The following is a 20,480-nucleotide window of genomic DNA, read 5'->3' on the forward strand; positions in this document are numbered from 1 at the left end:
TATTAGAATGAACCCACTGAATCTATCAGTGGTATTTTTCCATGACACAAACTCTTTCTATCCTCTAGAACATTATTATGTCCAGACTAGACAAAAGGCGAAAGGGAGTGTATGGACCTCCCATGGGAAAGAAATGCATAATTTTTGTGGATGACATGAATATGCCAGCAAAAGAGGTGTTTGGTGCACAACCTCCAATTGAGCTGCTTCGTCAATATTTTGACCATGGGAACTGGTAAACTAAACTACACTACTGCACTACTGTACTATATTCTGTATATAAATATATAGTACACTATAAATCAGTATTGTCTGTCCTAGTCTTTTGATTCTTTGATTTTATTTGCTGTTATAATCAAGTCCTTATGCTGTAGGTATGATCTCAAGGACACCACAAAAATCACACTTATGGACGTACAACTGATCTCTGCGATGGGCCCTCCTGGTGGTGGGAGGAATGCAGTGACTCCTCGTTTCCTTCGCCATTTTAACATCTGCAGCATCAATTCATTCAGCGATGAGACCATGGTGCGCATTTTCTCTAATGTTGTGACCTTTTACCTCAGGACCAATGATTTCCCACCTGAATGCTTCACGATTGGCAATCAGATAGTCACTGCAACACTTGAGGTGAGTCATGGGGTAAAAAGGCAATTAAAGGGTTAGTTCACCCAAATATTAAAATTCTGTCAATAATTACTCACCCTCATGTTGTTCCAAACCCGTAAGACCTTTGTTCATCTTCGGAACACAATTTAAGATATTTTTGATTTAGCTCTCTGACCCCTCCATAGACAGCAATTTAATTACCACTTTACCACTACCAGTTCTACGTCAGAATGGAACTCGGAAGCGCTGCACTGTATTTACAACATAAACTGCGCAGGAGACTGACACAGACGAGAAGAAATTGTTGAATAAAGTTGTTATTTTTGTTAGGTTTTTTTTGTGCAAAAGGCATTCTTGTCATTTCATAAAATTAAGGTTGAACCACTGTAGTCATATGGACTATTTTAACAATGTCTTTACTACCTTTCTGGGCCTTGAAGGTTTAATTAAATTGCTATCTATGGAAGGGTCAGAGAGCTCTCTGATTTCATCAAAAATATCTTAATTTGTGATCTCAAAAAAAGTTTTTATAATCTTAAAAAAGGTCTCACAGGTTTGTATGTGTATGTTTGTAATAATTTTTCTATTTTAATATTGTTACGTTCTGTTCGGTTTAGTTTCAGTTTTCATGGACCTTCTGTTTGTATTCGTTAGTCACATGTTTCTTTATTCAGATTCCCGCCACTAATCTGTCTCCTTGGTTACCGTCATTATAAGTTCATGCATATCAGTTGTGTATTATCATTACCTCGTTTGCATTCAGTACTTAAGTTTCCCCTTTCCATCATTCAGGGTCCGGTCACAGTTACATTTAGTTGTGTTGTGCTATGCCTGTCTGCCTGCCTACCTACCAACTCTTGAATTAGCCTACTTGTTATTAAACTATGTTTGGATCTATATTTATCTGTCTTCGTCTTCCTGTCTACACGCGCCTGTGACAAATATGTTTTAAAATGTAATTTATTCCAAATGGCAAAGCTGAATTTTCAACAGCCTTTACTTCAGTCTTCAGTGTCACATAATCTTTCAGAAATCCTTTTAAAATGCTGATTTGGTGTTCAAGAAACATTCCTTATTATCAATGTTGAAAACAGCTCTGCTGCTTAATATTTTGTGGAAACCATGATGCATTTTTTTTCTGGATTTTTTTATGAATAGAAAGTTCAACATTTCTTTGAGATATAAATGTTTTGTAACAATGTAAACATCTTAACTGTCAATTGTGATCAATTAAATGCATCCTTGCTTAATAAAATAATTAATTTCTTAAAGTAAAAGCTTACTGATCCTAAACTTTTGAACGGTATATATTTCCATTATTTGTTTATTTTATTCTTTATTGTCTAATTCTGTGTTCTGTGTGAAATAGGTTTACAAAAAGGCCATAGAAAATCTCCTTCCCACTCCAGCTAAGTCTCATTACACTTTCAACCTGAGAGATTTCTCAAGAGTGGTGCAGGGCTGCCTGCTACTGAAGAAAGATTCACTTGCGAACAAGCGAACAATGATCCGGCTTTTTGTACACGAAGTGTACCGCGTCTTCTATGACCGCCTTGTGGACGACCAGGACCGAGCCTGGCTCTTCACACTCATAAGCAATATTGTGAAGCAGCATTTCAAGGAGAACTTTGAAACAGTCTTTGAACATCTTAAGGATGGTAACAAACTTGTACGTAAAAAATAAAAAAAAATCCAAGGCTTCCTCATTTAGTAAATTATTCAATTGAATTTTATATAACCATGACTATAATTTTGTATATATTATCTTAATATCTTATGTAATTGATGTATGTGATGAATATGAAGGAACTTCTGACCCTGTGAAACCAAAGATGATTCGTTTTTTGTTTATTTTTTCCCTCAGCTTTGTGATGAGAATATGCGGAACATGCTATTTGGCGATTATATGACCCCTGACGTGGATGAAAGTGAGAGGCTGTATGCAGAGGTTCCCTCCATTGAGCGTTTTGGTGAGGTGGTAGAAGCCTGTCTGGAGGAGTACAACCAAACCCATAAGAACCGCATGAACTTGGTCATATTCCGGTAACTTTTCAAAAGCGCATGATGTAACGTACTGTGATTCTCCAAGAAGAGGAATCGATCAAAAGTCTGACAGTGTTGATTGATTGTCTCCCTTGTTCTGTGTAGTTACGTTCTGGAGCACCTGTCCAGGATCAGCCGTGTGTTAAAACAGCCTGGTGGAAATGCTCTGTTGGTTGGAGTTGGAGGCAGCGGCCGTCAGTCCATCACCAGGCTTGCCACTTTTATGGCTAATATGACTTTGTTCCAGCCTGAGATCTCCAAAAGCTATGGCATGAATGAATGGAGAGATGATCTGAAGGTAATTTATTTTTTTAATTATTTACTCACCATCATGTCATTCCAAACCTCTATGCAGTTATTGTTTCCATGGAACACAAATGTTTTTTAATGAATCTTAATGCAACTATTTTTTATACCTTAACAATTTGTTGTGACTAGGGGATGTCAAGCTACAAATAAAAAGCACAAAAAAACACCATTTTAGCACCATAAAAGTAATAAATACTACTTATTGTAATATACACTTGGATATTGCACACATTTCTGTAGCTTGACAGCACTCTGTCACTTTGAACTGTTGTTGTATGGAAAAGAGCTATGTGAAGATTATATTAGAAGACAAATGTGCCCCCTAATGGATTTTGTATTGTCTAGCGCCTGATGAAGAATGCTGGAGTAAAGGGCCAGAAAATGGTGTTCCTGCTCACTGATGCTCAGATAAAGGATGAAGCCTTTTTAGAAGATGTGGACAGCATTTTAAACACAGGAGAGGTACCAAATATTTTTGCTGTGGATGAGAAGCAAGAAATCATGGAGGTAAGATACCGACGACAAAATAAATGCAAGAACTATAAAACTCTTTATTCATGTGTGTGTTGTATTGTATTGTATTGTATTGTAAGAAAATTATATATATTTTCTTTTCTGTGGGTTCTTTTCTGTGTCCCCTACAGGGTGTACGGCCCATTGCTCAGGCTGGGAATAAAAATTTCGATTTCAGCCCTCTGGCTCTGTTTGCTTATTTTGTGACTCGGTGCAGAGAGAACCTACATATAGTAGTGGCCTTCAGCCCAATAGGAGATGCTTTCCGAAACCGCCTCAGACAGTTCCCTTCCCTCATTAACTGCTGCACCATAGATTGGTTTCAGGTAAGGTTGGCAACGCCAGGGAAGAGATGGTTAAGCATTTTAGTAATTATGGTTATTTTGAATATAAGCCTTCTCTGAAAGTGAATTTAAAGTTCAGTTTCTGATCTCCCCAGCCATGGCCTGAAGAGGCTTTGGAGCGAGTGGCTAATAAGTTTTTGGAGACATTGGAGCTGAGTGATCTTGAGCGTCAGGAAGTCGTGCCAATCTGCAAGACCTTCCATACTTCTGCTATTGATCTGTCTCACAGGTATGATGCTTAAGCTAATCCAAAAATCACTGAAGATGGGTGAACAATTTCTTTAACTTGTGCACTTTGAGATGTTGAACAGTAAAGTTATGACAAATATTCTTTCAGGCAAGAGTAAAAAAATGTCATATATTTGCAGGTTTTTGTCAGAGCTGGGTCGCCATAACTATGTGACTCCTACTTCCTACTTGGAGCTCATAGCTGCCTTCAGAATTCTTCTCACTCAAAAACGAGACACTGTTATGAGTGCTAAAAACAGATATACAAATGGACTGGACAAATTAGCTTTTGCAGAGTCTCAGGTAATGTGTTGGAAATAATGTACCGAAGAAAGTAGCAGATAATTGTATCTTTTCAATCCATACAATGGTGTATATAATACGTAGCCTTTTTAATGATGGTCAATAAGGCAGAGAAGTGATTTGAATGCATCGATGCTGGTTTAGGTGGGTGAAATGAAGAAGGAGCTGGTGGACTTGCAGCCTAAACTTGAGCAGGCTAAGATTGACAACACCAAAATAATGAAAGTAAGAAACGTCTATCATACAGTACCTGTGTTTAAAGCAAATTATCATTTGTTCATTTTGTACTGCCAAATGTATCATTTACAGTGTTTCTGTTGTTCCTATTGTAGTTTTTCAGGTATTTTGACTTTATTTTGATAAAAGTTTGTCTATATATGTTAGGGTACCGTACATGTTTCTCTTTTGCAGGTGATAGAGGTTGAGTCAGTGGAGGTTGAGGCGAAGAGCAAACTTGTCCGTGTGGATGAAGAAACGGCGACTATAAAAGCGAATGAAGCCCAGGCTTTGAAGAATGAGTGTGAGAGTGACTTGGCTGAGGCCATCCCTGCACTGGAGGCTGCACTGTCTGCCCTGGACACACTCAAGGTCAACTACATACTGCTTTTCACATACTATATAGTAGAGAAGTTGTCATATTCAGACATGGAGAATAACTGTGCTGTGTCAAGGCAGTTATAAAAGTTTAAATACATGCAAGGAAGACAATACCTGTCACAAGTTAAGTATGCAAATGAATGTAATAATGAATACCAATCACAATTTAGTATGCACTGATGTCAGTTACATCTTGAATGAAGAACGTTGTGTCAGTGGGTGATTTTCAAATTGTAATCCTATTCTGATGTATTTCATTTTTCCGTTGTACCGTTTTTTGTTTTTTTTCGCTAGTCTGTATGTGTAAGCCGTCCAATTCGCTGAATACAGAATTTCAGAAATGTCATACTTTGGGATCGGGGTTTAGATGAAACCTTTCTCAGAATGTTTAAAACATAATCAATAAAGACCTGTAATAATTCATGTATGATTAAAAGTTGGAAATTGTGGTTTATAAAATGATAGATTATTATGTAAGATACGGGCTTATTTGTGATTTCAGCCGGCTGATGTGAGCATTGTAAAAGCAATGAAGAACCCTCCATCAGGAGTGAAGCTGGTGATGTCAGCGGTGTGTGTAATGAAGGACATCAAACCAGAGAAGATCAATGATCCTGCAGGAACCGGACAGAAGGTCAAAAGCAAGTCTAGTCAGGTCACATGTCAAGAGCTGTCTTTGTTTTTGTTTACCAACAGCATGTTATCTGTTCTAATAGATTCTTGACTATTGGGGTCCAAGCAAGAAGTTGCTTGGGGACATGAATTTCCTCAAAGACCTGAAGGAATATGACAAAGACAACATCCCTGTAAGTGTTTTTGTTGTGTAGGTTGTGTATGTTGTTTTGTAACACTGTGGCTGATGTATTTTATTGATGTTGTTTTGTGATAGGCTCAAGTGATGCATAAAATCCGTAGTGAGTACATGACCAACCCTGACTTTGACCCCGCCAAAGTTGCCAAGGCCTCATCTGCTGCTGAGGGGCTTTGCAGATGGATCACTGCGATGGAGGTTTATGACAGAATGGCAAAGGTAGGCAGACCCTATATGTATCCTTCTCTACAATAATTATTAGATAAATAGCTACTTCACATATTTTCTACAATATCTTTTTACATCAGATATTATGTATAATGTGTTTTATTTCTTTCATTTTTTTATTCTAGCTTACTTTCAGTATTATTTTATATTTATAAATAGTAATGTATATATTTATACACACAAACATTACTTAAAGGGTTAATTCACCTAAAAATGAAAATTCTGTCATTAATTACTCACCCTTATGTCGTTACAAACCCGTCAGACTTTCGTTCATCTTCAGAATACAAATGAAGATCTTTTTGATGAAATCTGAGAGCTTTGATGCTTTAAAAAGCTAATAAAGAGATCGTAAAACTAATAATTTTGAATTGAGCGGTTTAGTCCATATTTTCTGAAGAGACTCGATCACTTTATATGATGAACAGATTGAATTCAGGCTTTTATTCACATATAAACATTGATCAGAGAACATAAAAAAAAGCTCAACCGAACCTGCTCGACACGCGAGAACAAACCTCTTGCTGGAGCTCAAACGTGCTGTGTAACATGAGAATGAACCTCATTGGTTCTTGCATGTCAAGCGGACATGCTTGAGCTTCTGCTTACCACAACTGATGTGTGAGTTGATGAATGTTTATGTGTGAATAAAAGCCTAAAAGCCTTGTGTAGCTGTCTATGAAGGGACAGAAAACTCTCAGATTTCATCAAAAAGATCTTAATTTCTGTTCCAAAGATAAAAGAAAGTCTTAGGGGTTTGGAACGACGAAGTAGGATAATTACATTTAAATATTTTCAATTTACAACTACATTTTTGGGTGAACTATATTATTATATTTTGTAAAACATTGTATATTCAACTATTTTTTTATATGCATACTCTTTTTCTTTATTATTTTATATCACTTATCGAAATCATAATTATTTTCTTTTTCAGGTGGTGGCACCTAAGAAAGCTAACCTGATTGTAGCTCAGGAATCTCTGGCCACCACCATGGCCCTGCTGAACCAGAAGAGGGCGGAGCTAAAGGAAGTGGAGGATCGTCTGGCCTCACTGCAGAAGACTTTGGAGGAAAAGACTGAAGAGAAAGCTCAGCTGGAGTTCCAGGTTGACCTCTGCGCTCGCAAACTGGAGAGAGCTGAGAAGCTTATTGGAGGTTTAGGAGGAGAAAAGTCAAGGTTTCAATCAACTATGACCAATCTTAGAAATCCATGCAGCCAGTTAATTCCTATATTCAGGCCAACTGAGTATGTGTTCCTGTATTTCTACACAGGTGGTTGAGAGCAGCCAATGATCTTCAGTGCACATATGATAACTTGACAGGTGATGTGCTGATATCTGCTGGTGTTATCGCTTACCTGGGAGCTTTCACTGCCAGCTTCCGCAGTGACTCTACTAAAATGTGGGCCAAGCTCTGCAAGGTACTGCATTGCTCCTCTCTGTAAAAACTAGTCTTGTTTGAAAATGAATATTCAGTGTCATTTATTCAATGTATTAAATTCCTGTTCTACTCAGTCAAAGAAGATCCCATCCTCTGATAACTTCTCTCTAAGTAAGACGCTTGGAGATCCAATCAAGATCAGGGCCTGGAATATCGCTGGCCTGCCCACTGACAGCTTCTCTATTGACAATGGTGTTATAGTGAGCAACTCCAGAAGATGGTATGACTCAACAAAGCCAAAACCTTTCAAAATTTGGGTTTGCAAATGATGACAAATCTTTTCATCAGTTATCAGAACCAAAATGTCATGTTTTACAACCCTGTTTTCTCATTGCCAGGCCATTAATGATAGATCCGCAGGGCCAGGCCAACAAATGGGTGAAAAACTCAGAAAAGGAGCATAACCTGAATGTGATTAAGCTAACCGATGCTGACTACATGAGAACACTCGAGAACTGCATCCAGTTTGGTACTCCACTGCTGCTGGAGAACGTAGGAGAGGAGCTTGACCCCTCCTTAGAGCCACTGCTTCTCAAACAAGTTTTCAAACAAGGTATTTTACTTAAACTTAAAACAAAAATTTATTTGAGAGAGTTGTGTTTTTGATTACTTGATTAGTTTGACTCTCAAACAGGGGTTGGAAATCAAAGTGAGTTCCTGCTTTGTTTTTGTAGGGGGTGTGGACTGTATCAGATTGGGCGAGAGTGTGATTGAGTACTCGAATGACTTCCGCTTTTACATCACTACAAAGCTGAGGAACCCTCATTACCTGCCTGAATTAGCTACCAAAGTATGCCTGCTGAACTTCATGATTACACCAGAGGGCCTTGAAGACCAGCTGCTTGGCATTGTGGTAGCAAAAGAGAGGTGATTAATAATGAATTAAAAAAACTTCCATACACACAAATATGCAAATATTCAACCGTTAATAAGGAACACCAGCCAGTATTTAATGAATCATATAGCCAGAATGTAATGAATCATTATACTAATAATGAGATTACATTTCTTAATGCAGAGCGTAGTTTCTGATTTTATTCTTTTGATTTCCTTTGATGATATTTCACTTCTGTTTTCACTCAGACCTGAATTAGAGGAGGAAAGAAATGCCCTGATCCTTCAGTCTGCAGCCAATAAGAAGCAGCTTAAGGAGATTGAGGACCAAATCCTGGAGACTCTGCAGTCCTCAGAGGGGAACATCCTGGAAGACGAGAGTGCCATCCAGGTCTTGGATGCTGCCAAGATCATGTCTAATGAGATTACTAAGAAACAGCAGGTGCATTGCATGAAAGAGCTGGTTAAGAAGAAATCCTTTTACTAATGCCATGATAATTTCTAGTTTAACCTCTGTGCTTTTCTGTGAACTTTCAGATCGCAGAGAAAACTGAGATTGAAATAGCTGAATCGAGGGAGGGCTACAGAGCCATCGCTAAGCACTCCTCCATCCTCTTCTTCAGTATAGCAGACCTGGCCAACATCGATCCCATGTATCAATACTCTCTCAACTGGTTTGTCAACCTCTATGTCAGCTCCATACATGACAGGTGGGGAATAACTGCACACAAGTTTACAAATTAAGCACTTTTCTTTGCATGTATACTTATTGTTCATATGTATTCTATAGCAACAAATCAAAGAATCTAGAGAAGAGACTCCGATACCTGACTGACCATTTCACCTATAACCTGTACTGCAATGTGTGCCGTTCTCTCTTTGAGAAGGACAAACTCCTCTTCTCGTTCCTGCTCTGTTCTAACTTACTGCTGTAAGTTCAAACAAATCAATCTTTGATACAGTCCTGAATACAACATTGTCCTGTTACTGTCAGATCTCATGGTAACATGATGAAATTTATGTCCTAAAAAATATGGTGTTGATTGAATCTGTGCAATTCTAAGGGCTAAGAAGAAGATCGAGTACTCTGAATTTATGTTCCTGCTTACTGGGGGTGTTGGACTTCAGAACAACGTCTCCAACCCTGATCCAAACTGGCTACCTGATAAGAGCTGGGATGAGATCTGCCGGGCCAGTGATCTTCCTGCCCTTCAGGGTCTCAAGTATGAAGTCTCTGCCATGCCATCTGAAATGACTGATATGTTACATTTGCATGTTATGTATATCAAGTTTTGTGCAGCTGATAATATGACATTTCTTTGCTTGAATATAGGGAGAGCTTCACTAAGAGTCCTGAGAGTTTCCTGCCCATTTATGACAATAAGGAGCCTTACAACACAGCTTTGCCCAATCCTTGGTGTGATAAACTCAACGAACTTCAAAAAATGATCATTTACCGATGCCTCAGGCCTGATAAAGTAAGTTGTCAATTAAAATTGACATGTTCTTATCATAGTCATTTAATTTGACTTTTTTCTTTCTTCAAAGATTGTGCCGGCAATCAGCAAATTTGTGACTGACAAACTGGGAAAGAGATTTGTTGAACCACCTCCGTTTGACCTCAGTAAGAGCTACAGTGACTCCAACTGCACCATTCCACTGGTGTTCATTCTCTCTCCTGGAGCAGATCCTATGGCTAGTAAGTTTTTAATCACTCCAGTTTAAATAGGACAATACATTTCTCTAATTTAGTACACTTAGGGAAAACACTTTAGGCTGGAATACATTACACAACTTTTCCAACCGCAAGTTTGTGGCCCCCCTCGGTAGAAATCACGGTGGGGTATCAACTGTCATAGCAAGAGACACTGAAAAACAGCATGACATGACCAAAGACATCAATCTGACGCATATGTAACAGACAATTAGTAGGATTTCCGTGAACTTCTCCTTATTCTTCTTTCTTCAATTTACAGAATTATTATTTCTCAGATAGAAAATACATATTTGTGTTAATAGCAGAGATTTATTTGATTTACGTCTACAAGTAAAATCATGATTAATTATTTTAAAGTCACTTGGGTTTGGCAACCCCTGGTGGGGTTGTATAATATCAGTTTCTTTAATGCCTGGTTCAGATTACACGATTTTTTTGTCTGTTACGATAGTCACTGTGTCAGATTACACGATTTTGACTCCTAAAAATCTTGTCATGTCGTGGACAAGAAACATGTCAAGACTACACGTTGTTTTCCGACCAGTCATCGCGAGCCGTCTCACACACTCATTCACTCACTCACACACACACACACACACACACACACACACACACACACACACATGCTCTCTCACTCACACACTCACTCTCGCGCACACACACAGTCACACACACTCGCTCACTCGCGAACACACACTCTCCCTCACTCACTCGCGCGCCGTCGTCGTGGAGGACCGTTAAAAAATTAAACATGCTAGTCTTTTTGTCGTGATGTCGTGAGGCATCGCAGACGCGACGTAGGTTGTCGCCCACTATGACACACTATACGAGATGAAACGATCGAATCTTGCGTCCCGACGCCCGTTGTCGTTTGCGAATCCCCACGACACCCTACGTCAAACGGATCGTGCCAAAATCGGGCTAAAATCGTGTAATCTGAACCAGGCATAAGGTGTTAAACCTGTCAAAAACTACATTAAAACACTGTTTTGCCTTTTCCTTAGGTCTGCTGAAATTTGCCAATGATAAGAACATGGGTGGTTCCCAATTTAAATCCATCTCTCTGGGACAAGGCCAGGGTCCCATAGCAGTGACAATGATCCGCTCGGCCATGAAGGAGGGCACCTGGGTATGCTTGCAGAACTGCCACCTGGCCGTGTCCTGGATGACCACTTTGGAGAAGATCTGTGAGGACTTCTCCCCGGACTCATGCCATCCAAACTTCCGTCTTTGGCTCACCAGCTACCCATCACCCATGGTACACATACTGTACACACATACTGAGTAGACAATTGTTTTCTTTGCTTTGAACTATAATTATTGTCTAATCAGTTCTTTACGTTCCTGGATGTCGAAGGATATAATTGATGAGATGTTTGCTCTGTCAGTTTCCAGTGACCATACTGCAGAACGGCGTGAAGATGACCAATGAGCCTCCGACTGGCTTAAGGTTAAATCTGTTGCAGTCGTATATTTCTGACCCCATCTCAGACCCTGAGTTTTTTGCATCCTGTCCTAACAAAGAGCCGGTGAGTACAGTAACGGTTTGCGGTCTTATGTTGACTCTCCCTCATGTTTCGGATATTCAGTAAGAGTATTTTATTACTGCCTGCTGTTGTGTAGGTCTGGGAGAAGCTCTTGTACGGGGTTTGCTTCTTCCATGCTCTTGTCCAGGAGAGGAAAAAGTTTGGGCCATTGGGATGGAACATTCCTTATGGATTTAACGAGTCAGATCTGCGCATTAGTGTCAGACAGCTGCAGGTAAAGCACTTGAATTCTCATCACAGTGTCATTTCCACCACATTATTTATTGGGTTTAATAGCGCTCTGGTGGAATAATATTTTGTAATAAAATAATAAGGTTACACTTTTTTTCAATGGTCCCCGTTAACCCTTTAACTGCACCACCAAGAAAAAGGCATTTGAAAAAAATTTTTTTTGCATTTCTTATCTACTTATGTTGCTAGTTACCACAATCAATCTCTTTTTTTTCAACACATCCCATAATTTTAAAAATATCGGCCTCTACCAAATGGTTGAGATGGCACTTAAAGGTAAAAGGTATACACATTTTCATATGAACTATGAAAATATGAACTATAATACTAATTTATTTAAAAACATAATCAAAATTAAATATTTTTGTTTATTGAATCTTTATTTATTGAAGTATGCCATGAAATATTTCAGGTTTTCATTTTAACACAGGAAATTATATGTTTTCTTGTTTTTTAACAATAAACAAAAATAAATAAAACAAATAACTAAAAGTAACAAAACCAAAGACATTACATTATTTCTACATTCAAAAACGAAAAAATAAATAAATAGCAAAAGATAGTAATATAATGGCATTTTAGGCTTTTATGTTTCAAGAAACACGCCGTCAAGTGTGGTAGAGCAACAGGATTTTTTTTTTCTTTGCCCATCATAGTTTATGATCAAAACCTTTTCTAATCTTGACAAAAAACACATTGTCAGAAAGGTCTGAGTCTCAAAGTTCCATATTGTGTGACAGAAGTGATATTTGGACAGACATTTATTAATTTGGTATGGCAGAATGCATACAATTAAATTCAATGGAATGTATGTCACCCGGTGGCTATTTTTGGTAATACGCCTAAACAAAATGTCATGGGAACTTCAATTTTTGTGATATCAACTTCAAATTTGGAACACAACTCGGTTAGATATATGACTTTGATTTTATAGTAATTTTATAGTAAAAAATATTTTGTAAAATATATATTTTATATAAAAGAAACAATATTAAGTACAGTAAATTTGATTTACTGTAAATTTAAACTTCCATTACTTTTTCATACTTTCATTTTTTGAAGGGCTTTCACTTAAGCAATAATCTGCTGAGTGTTTTCTTTAAAACAAAAACAAACTTAGGTCTATATTCCAAAACATTCTTGAATTAGAACCAAGTTTTAATAGAGCATTCTCAAAAAGGGGGTGACAGTTAACCGTTATGTTACAAGTCAAAAGTTTTTTCATGGCACCAAGTAACATACTTTTGTAAAGTTAGGGCTCTTACAATGTAATATGTCAAAAAAAATATGCTTACCTTGCAAAATTTCGCCAAAAACAGTTCACATGGCAGGAGTGATTTTTTTTGTTTCTGAAATCCATGTTTGAGGAAGTGTTGTGACAAGTGCTATAGATTGACACTGTGACATCTAGTGGATTTTTTGGGCATAACATACCCCAACCAGATGGTAGAGATGGCTCAATCAGCTTGAGTTAAGTTAAGTACTCCTCTCAATAAAATATAGTGACTCAAAATGTGCTCAACCATTTGGTCGAGCAGGCAGACATTCTTTTGACTATAAGTAATGTTGTACCTACATGTCAACTAACTCTCATTAGAGTATGTATACTAATATACATTGTTAGGGCCAGGGTTAGGGTTAATAGAAGTTGACATATACTTGTAAAGTTACTTAAAGTTAGTAGGATGTTTGTTAGGGGAGCATAGAAATAAAGTATTAGCAGATATTAAGCACAGTCTATTAATACTCTTCTAATACTCTAGTGTTAGTTGACATGTAGGTTCAACGTTACTTATAGTCAACAGAATGTCTAAAGGGGACCATCAAAAAAAGTGTTAGCAATAGCAACTTTATTTACATAGCACAATTAAAACAACACACGTTGACCAATGTGCTTTACAATGTCACACAGAACAAAAAAAGAGAAAAGAGCATCACATAGGCAACACATATAATAAAATTGTCACTGATTAAAAGCTATTGAAAACAGATGTGTTTTGAGTTGTCCTTTACAATGCTGTACAGTATCGGTGTCTCTAATATGTTTAGAGACAGTAGTGTCTCTATCTATTTACCATTGAAATCTACACATAAAAGTCATTTGAAAAGTTTCAAATGAAGGCATGAAAAAGTCTCTTATATGGTTTTATGTGACCTTAATATAACAAACTATAACAGTTGAAATCTGTTAAACAAAAATTGGAAAAATGTTTGTTTTTTTATATTTACTTTCTGTGTCTCAGCTCTTTGTGAATGAGTACCAGGAGGTTCCCTTTGAGGCCATCACGTATCTGACTGGAGAGTGTAACTACGGAGGCCGTGTAACAGATGACTGGGACCGTCGCCTCCTCATGACGATCCTCGCTGACTTCTACAACAAAGACATTATTGACCACCCACGCTACTCCTTCTCCCCCAGTGGCAATTATCATTCACCTCCAAAGTCCATATATGAAGACTATGTGGAGTTTATCAAGGTACGACTTTATGTCATGATAGCTGCTGACTTCGAACTAAATTCAGACTCTCATGAAACAATGATAATATAATGCACTGCATATGCTCCACAGAACCTGCCTTTTAACCAGCATCCCGAGGTGTTTGGTATGCATGAGAATGTGGACATCTCCAAAGACCTTCAACAGACAAAACTACTATTTGATTCCCTCCTCCTGACCCAGGGCGGTGGCTCAAAGGGAGGGGGCGGCTCTGGCGGGGACACCACTCTACTGGACATTGCTAATGACATCCTGTCAAAAGTAACTCATCATTCTTAAGATTAGAAATTGTTATTGGGATAAAAAGTTATTTGCATATGTGCCGGTGACTTATTGACGTTCTGATTTCGGTCGTGCAGCTTCCGGGTAATTTTGACATTGAGTCTGCCCTTGCTAAATTCCCTGTGTGTTATGAAGAGAGCATGAATACGGTGCTTGTGCAGGAGATGCAGCGGTATAACAAGTGAGTCCTCAGAGCTCATTTTAGATCAAAAACATCTATAGAAACAATTCTACATATGTGAAGACTTTTATTCTATAATTTCTGTGTACTTTCTTCTCTCAGTTTGAGCAGTACTATACGTGTAAGTCTGCAGAACCTGATAAAGGCCATTAAGGGGCTGGTGGTGATGGATGCAGAGCTAGAGGCTATAGCTGGTGGTCTGCTGGTGGGGAAAGTGCCAGAAAAGTGGGCCAAATGCTCCTATCCCAGTCTCAAGCCATTAGGCAGCTATGTCAACGACTTCCTAGCCAGACTCAAATTTCTGCAGGTCAGTGATCACAAACAGACAACTCCTCACAGAGGCCAAAGGTATCAGACAACTAGTGAAAATGACACTGTAAAATTAGAAAGATACTGTAAAAAGTTCGATTGGTTAATTGGTTTTAAGTATAAGTTACCTGTAAATGGTTTAACGTCACATTCTTTGTAATTTTACAGTAAAATTATGTAAAATTCGTTTTTTTTGTTAATAAAAACGATTAATTGCAATATAATTTACGGTAAAATAAATCAGTAAAACGACTTTCCCAGAAGTCCTTGCATTACACATCGCATGATTTAATAAAAAAATGCATCACGTGGCTTTCTATTGTGCTATTGTATTAGTATTGTATTATTGTGGTGGTTAAAGGTACAATATGTAAGAATTTTGCATTAAAATATCCCAAAATCTCAAGGCCAGTGTTATATATTTTGTTAAGTTGATTACTTACAATATCCCAAATGTTTCCAACTATTTTTAAATAATGAGAAAATTGCGATTTTAACCAAGGAAACGGGGCGTTAGAGCAGGGGGGAGCTGGGAGTCGCCAGTCAATTGCGTCATATCCGCGTTACCCTCGGTTTCTGCTCGTACTGCGTGGAGTCCTGGACAAATGCGGAAGTTGTAGCGTCTATCAAGCAACAAACGTTAGCTTGTTTCGTGCTGTCGTTATGGAACACAATTATTATTTACCGATTGCAGCTGGGTCTGTCGACAAAGCATGCTTAATTTTATATTTTCCAAATGTAGCATTCGGTAATAGTTATGTTTATGCAAGGAAAGTATTATTGCTTTAGGTTTGTGTTTAGTTTATTGACATTGTTTATCACGTCTGGTGTTTATGGCCATGTAAATAAATATAGCATGTGTTATACATAAAGATTAAAGCTGCCGTCGGCAAGTCTGGCAGATTGGGTCGATTAGCCAAAATTTTGAATGTTTACAACTCTCATGCCCCTCCCCACTACCAGCGAGCACCCTCCCATCGAGGTCGTGCTCGTCAGTGCGTCACTGTGCGTGTGTACCTGATTTTCTGTGAACGCGTCCGTCTCTTCAGCATCTATCAACACCATGGACTCGGAGGTAGGCTGCCCTGGCTAATCTATCCATAGATAACCGAGGAATTGGAAGCTTGTTAGTAGATTTTCTCTCCGCCATCACGCTTCATGCAATCTCCAGGCGAACTTCAGGCGTGGCGTGTGCATGTGATATTAACGTGCGCGAGTGAGGGGGGATCTGTGGCGTGTGCACGACCTGTGATTGAAAGTCAGATTTCACACCCCCCTGCGCTGATTGGACCTGATGAAGCGGGAGCGCTGGATTTTTGCAAAACAAATAACACGCTCCAGGTGGAGTTAGAAGCTCGGGTTTTTTTCTAAAACCACCTTATTTATGTTGTTCTGTCGGATTATAGTGTCGATTACACTGAATGTGATCAAAAAAATGTTGCCGACGGCAGCTTTAATCAGTATTTTGGCAAATGATGGGGGCATGTTCGAATGTACTTTTACAACAATTGTTTAGAACACGTAAAACTGCGCAGCGTTATCACAACAATGAATTCAACAAATACAGTAACATCTATGATAACCAATTTAGTATTAAACCTTACTTTTCTTGCTGTTAATTCATTTTAATGAAATAAAAGTGTGATGAGGTTCAAGAGTCAGGAAGAAGACGGGTCGGCGTGACTGGGACTCGTACTTTATTAAAATAAAACAAAACAAACAAAAGTCGCGCACAACGCGCATTCACCGTGGCGACGGCACAAAACAGTTCAAAAATGAGAGCTCGGATCCACCGGTTTTCTTTCTCTGCGTCCAATTTTCTCTCCAGTCTCTGATTCCAGCACGGTCTCTCCACGCCAATAATACCGCAAAAAGACACAGGTGTTCGTCATTTGCACTTGACCTACTTACGTCCCGCTCGTCTTGTTTCTATCTCTCCCGTTACAGACCGCGCTGAACCACGCCCCCCTCGCCACAAAAAGCATGTCATTAAACGCAACATTTATAAAAATAGAACATCCATGAACATGATTTTTCGATTCCCGTCTGACTGATTTACATCCACGGTGGAGTTGAAAACAACAGTTCCCATCATTCTATGCTCCTTTACATCGTCATCAAGCTACGCCGTTGTTGTTGTTTGGAATGTAGCGCCCTCTAGCGGCAGAAAATGTTGCATATTGTACCTTTAACGATACATTTTAGGATTATAAGGCTAGATAGATTTTTGGGAGTTAAAGTAGGTAAATTAACATTAAATTACATAATGAAATATACGGTTTTAAGTTGTAAAATTTACAGCTGCTGTAAATATTTCAAATTTTTTAAATGTACAGTAATAAAAAAAAAATTTCAGTGCATGTTATAATTAACAATTTGAGTGAAAATTTTTATTTGATAACAGCAGCAATCAGTGTTGCAAATTTGCTAGCATTTGATTTGTAACAGAAATAGAGCAGAATTTTTCTTTCAATATACAAAACCCTTAAACTAAAGGGTTTTCAACATGGATAATAATATGATGATAAATGTTTCTTAAGCAGTAAATCAGCATTTTAGAATGATTTCTGAAGGACTGGAGTAATGATGCTGAAAATTCAGCTTTGTGCTCACAGGAATAAATTACATTTAAAAATATATTTAAATAGAAAATAGTTTTTAAATCGTAATAATATTACACAATATTACAGTATTGATTGTATTTTTGATCAAATCAAGTAAATTGAATTTGCCTTTGTTAATATTTCTTTGGCATATTGTTTTCCAGGACTGGTATGACACCCAGAAACCCCATGTATTCTGGTTGTCTGGGTTTTTCTTCACTCAGGCTTTCCTAACAGGAGCCTTGCAGAACTACGCCAGGAAGTACTCCATCCCCATTGACCTGCTTGGCTTTAATTATGAGGTATCCTCTACTGCAACTGTCTTGAGGCTGAGAGTACTTTCATCAGAAAGAGAATATTTGAGAGCTACATTTTGTTCTTTATTGCTTCAGGTTCTGCCATTCGACACCTCAGACTCATCTCCTGAAGATGGAGTCTACATTCATGGCCTTTTCCTGGATGGAGCTCGGTGGGATACAAAAAGGCAAGAGAAGCTTACATGGCAGGAAGATGCTGGAAATGTTTAGCTATATTTTCATGAAATGTGTTCTTCCTTGCAGTGGAGTGTTGGCCGAACAGCATCCAAAAGTTTTATTTGATGCAGTCCCCATCATCTGGATCAAACCAAGTAAGATAATAAATGCTATGTGATGATTATTTAATAAATCTATATCATTTCATGCTTTTCTAGTTACTTTTCTCAGCAACCTCTCTAAACCTGTCTTTAGCGGACAAGAAGGGCATGGAACACCCCCACAGCATCTATGTGTGTCCCCTCTACAAGACCAGTGAGCGTAAAGGTACTCTGTCCACCACTGGCCATTCAACCAACTTCGTCATCAGCATGATACTCGCAACCAGCAAGCGTCCTCAGCACTGGATCAAGAGAGGAGTAGCTTTGCTATGTCAACTAGACGATTGACACCCAACCAGCACTTTATTTACTGTTCCCACACACAGCTTTTATGATTTTCCACTGTGTCCATTAAAAATATTATCTCAGCAATTGATTTTAAATATTTTTAACAAACACCATCATAATTTGATACGATTGTCCTCTTTGCATGTCATTGTGTTTTTCAAGTACATCTAGAATATCTACATTGATACTTTTATTTCGGGAGATTCAGACTGGTAAAAAAATCATAATTCTAAAACACACTTTCAGTCCGCTAATGTTAATATATTTGTTGTAGTCTTCTGTATTTTCCATAACTAAAAACATTATGGACACCTTGCATTAAAAGAGAAACTTGTTCTGCTGCTCAAATGTACTCTGACTATTTCAAATAAATGCAACTTTCGCAAGGACATTTTAATATTGTTTATTAGGATATATTATCAGAATCAGAATCAGAATCAGAAAGAGCTTTATTGCCAAGTGTGCTTGCACCCACAAGGAATTTTTCTTGGTACTGAAGCTTCCAGTGCACATATACAAATACAAATACAACAAGAAACATAGTAATACAAATTCTAAGAATAAAATATATAAAAAAAATAAAAATAGTATAAAAAGTCAAAAAAGGGGTCACAGTTGGGTTTAGTCTGAATAAACATTTACAGATTATGAACATATTTACAGTATGTTGAGTAATATGAATTATAATATAAATATAAATATCACCTGAGTTAGAGAATATTACACTAGACAGTGGGAGTCTAGTGCATGTTACAGATTATGAACATATTTACAGTATTTTGAGTAGTATGAATAATATAAATATAAATATCACCTGACTTAGAGAATAGAATATTGCACTAGACAGTGGGAGTATTGCACTTACAGGCATATGCATTGGGGGGCATGTTAAGTGTTCAGAAGGGAAATGGCCTGTGGAAAGAAACTGTTCCTGTGCCTGGATGTTCTTGTGGCCAGTGATCTGTGTCGCCGTCCTGACGGTAACAGTTCAAACAGGGGGTGTCCAGGGTGAGTGGAGTCTGTGATGATTTTACCTGCTCTCTTCCTCACTCTGGAAGAGTACAGGTCCTGGAGGGTTGGCAAGGTGGCACCAATAATCCTCTCTGCAGTCCGGACTGTCCGTTGTAGTCTCCTGATGTCCGATTTGGTAGCTGAACCAAACCAGACAGTGATGGAAGTGCTTAAAACAGACTCAATGACAGCTGAGTAGAACTGGATCAGCAGCTCCTGTGGCAGATTGAACTTCTTCAGCTGGCGAAGGAAGTACAGTCTCTGCTGGGCCTTTTTCACAATGGAGTCAATGTGATTTGCCCACTTCAGGTCCTGAGAGATGGTAGAGCCCAGGAACCTGAATGACTCCACTGCTTCCACAGTGCTGTTCATGATGGTAAGAGGGGGGAGTGCTGGGGATTTTCTCCTGAAGTCCACAATCATCTCCACTGTTTTGAGCGTGTTCAGCTCAAGGTTGTTATAGCTGCACCAGACAGCCAGCTGTTCAACCCCCAGTCTGTAAGCAGACTCGTCACCATTTTGGATGAGACCGATGACGGTGGTGTCGTCTGCAAATTTCAGGAGCTTGACAGAGGGGTCTTTAGAAGTGCAGTCATTAGTGTACAGGGAGAAGAGCAGTGGGGAGAGAACGCACCCTTGGGGGGCGCCAGTGCTGATGGTGAGGGTCCTGGATGTGAGCTTCCCCAGTCTCACTCGCTGCTGCCGGTCCGTCAGGAAGCTGGAGATCCACTGACAGATTGAGGATGGCATGGAGAGCTGAGTCAGTTTGGCTGTGAGAAGATCAGGGATGATGGTATTGAAGGCCGAACTGAAGTCCACAAATAAGATCCGTGCATAAGTCCCAGGTCTGTCAAGATGTTGCAGGATATAGTGCAGTCCCATGTTGACTGCATCATCCACAGACCTGTTTGCTCTGTA

General features: G+C 38.6%; 1 protein-coding gene across 1 annotated transcript in view; it reads left to right on the forward strand.

The window, feature by feature from the left end:
• Nucleotides 1–18,940, forward strand: part of dnah12 (dynein, axonemal, heavy chain 12) — a 32,138-nt gene extending 13,198 nt beyond the window's left edge. Inside the window, exons 38-73 of the mRNA XM_082146356.1 lie at nucleotides 69–235; nucleotides 375–630; nucleotides 1,979–2,278; nucleotides 2,474–2,652; nucleotides 2,758–2,950; nucleotides 3,307–3,468; nucleotides 3,606–3,800; nucleotides 3,914–4,047; nucleotides 4,187–4,349; nucleotides 4,494–4,574; nucleotides 4,761–4,937; nucleotides 5,449–5,580; nucleotides 5,663–5,752; nucleotides 5,836–5,976; nucleotides 6,923–7,164; nucleotides 7,260–7,407; nucleotides 7,502–7,647; nucleotides 7,766–7,980; nucleotides 8,102–8,294; nucleotides 8,511–8,703; nucleotides 8,799–8,971; nucleotides 9,052–9,192; nucleotides 9,326–9,484; nucleotides 9,595–9,739; nucleotides 9,810–9,960; nucleotides 10,983–11,236; nucleotides 11,367–11,507; nucleotides 11,602–11,739; nucleotides 14,000–14,233; nucleotides 14,327–14,515; nucleotides 14,614–14,717; nucleotides 14,820–15,024; nucleotides 17,794–17,931; nucleotides 18,022–18,113; nucleotides 18,190–18,257; nucleotides 18,358–18,940. Coding sequence (XP_082002482.1) covers nucleotides 69–235; nucleotides 375–630; nucleotides 1,979–2,278; nucleotides 2,474–2,652; nucleotides 2,758–2,950; nucleotides 3,307–3,468; nucleotides 3,606–3,800; nucleotides 3,914–4,047; nucleotides 4,187–4,349; nucleotides 4,494–4,574; nucleotides 4,761–4,937; nucleotides 5,449–5,580; nucleotides 5,663–5,752; nucleotides 5,836–5,976; nucleotides 6,923–7,164; nucleotides 7,260–7,407; nucleotides 7,502–7,647; nucleotides 7,766–7,980; nucleotides 8,102–8,294; nucleotides 8,511–8,703; nucleotides 8,799–8,971; nucleotides 9,052–9,192; nucleotides 9,326–9,484; nucleotides 9,595–9,739; nucleotides 9,810–9,960; nucleotides 10,983–11,236; nucleotides 11,367–11,507; nucleotides 11,602–11,739; nucleotides 14,000–14,233; nucleotides 14,327–14,515; nucleotides 14,614–14,717; nucleotides 14,820–15,024; nucleotides 17,794–17,931; nucleotides 18,022–18,113; nucleotides 18,190–18,257; nucleotides 18,358–18,551 — 6,033 coding nt within the window. The 3' untranslated portion in view covers nucleotides 18,552–18,940. The remainder of the gene's footprint in view (nucleotides 1–68; nucleotides 236–374; nucleotides 631–1,978; nucleotides 2,279–2,473; nucleotides 2,653–2,757; nucleotides 2,951–3,306; nucleotides 3,469–3,605; nucleotides 3,801–3,913; nucleotides 4,048–4,186; nucleotides 4,350–4,493; nucleotides 4,575–4,760; nucleotides 4,938–5,448; nucleotides 5,581–5,662; nucleotides 5,753–5,835; nucleotides 5,977–6,922; nucleotides 7,165–7,259; nucleotides 7,408–7,501; nucleotides 7,648–7,765; nucleotides 7,981–8,101; nucleotides 8,295–8,510; nucleotides 8,704–8,798; nucleotides 8,972–9,051; nucleotides 9,193–9,325; nucleotides 9,485–9,594; nucleotides 9,740–9,809; nucleotides 9,961–10,982; nucleotides 11,237–11,366; nucleotides 11,508–11,601; nucleotides 11,740–13,999; nucleotides 14,234–14,326; nucleotides 14,516–14,613; nucleotides 14,718–14,819; nucleotides 15,025–17,793; nucleotides 17,932–18,021; nucleotides 18,114–18,189; nucleotides 18,258–18,357) is intronic.
• The last annotated feature ends 1,540 nt before the right edge of the window (nucleotides 18,941–20,480 follow it).

The sequence above is a fragment of the Leuciscus leuciscus genome, assembly GCF_965113295.1.
Source record: "Leuciscus leuciscus genome assembly, chromosome: 18".
NCBI classification, from domain to species: domain Eukaryota; kingdom Metazoa; phylum Chordata; class Actinopteri; order Cypriniformes; family Leuciscidae; genus Leuciscus; species Leuciscus leuciscus.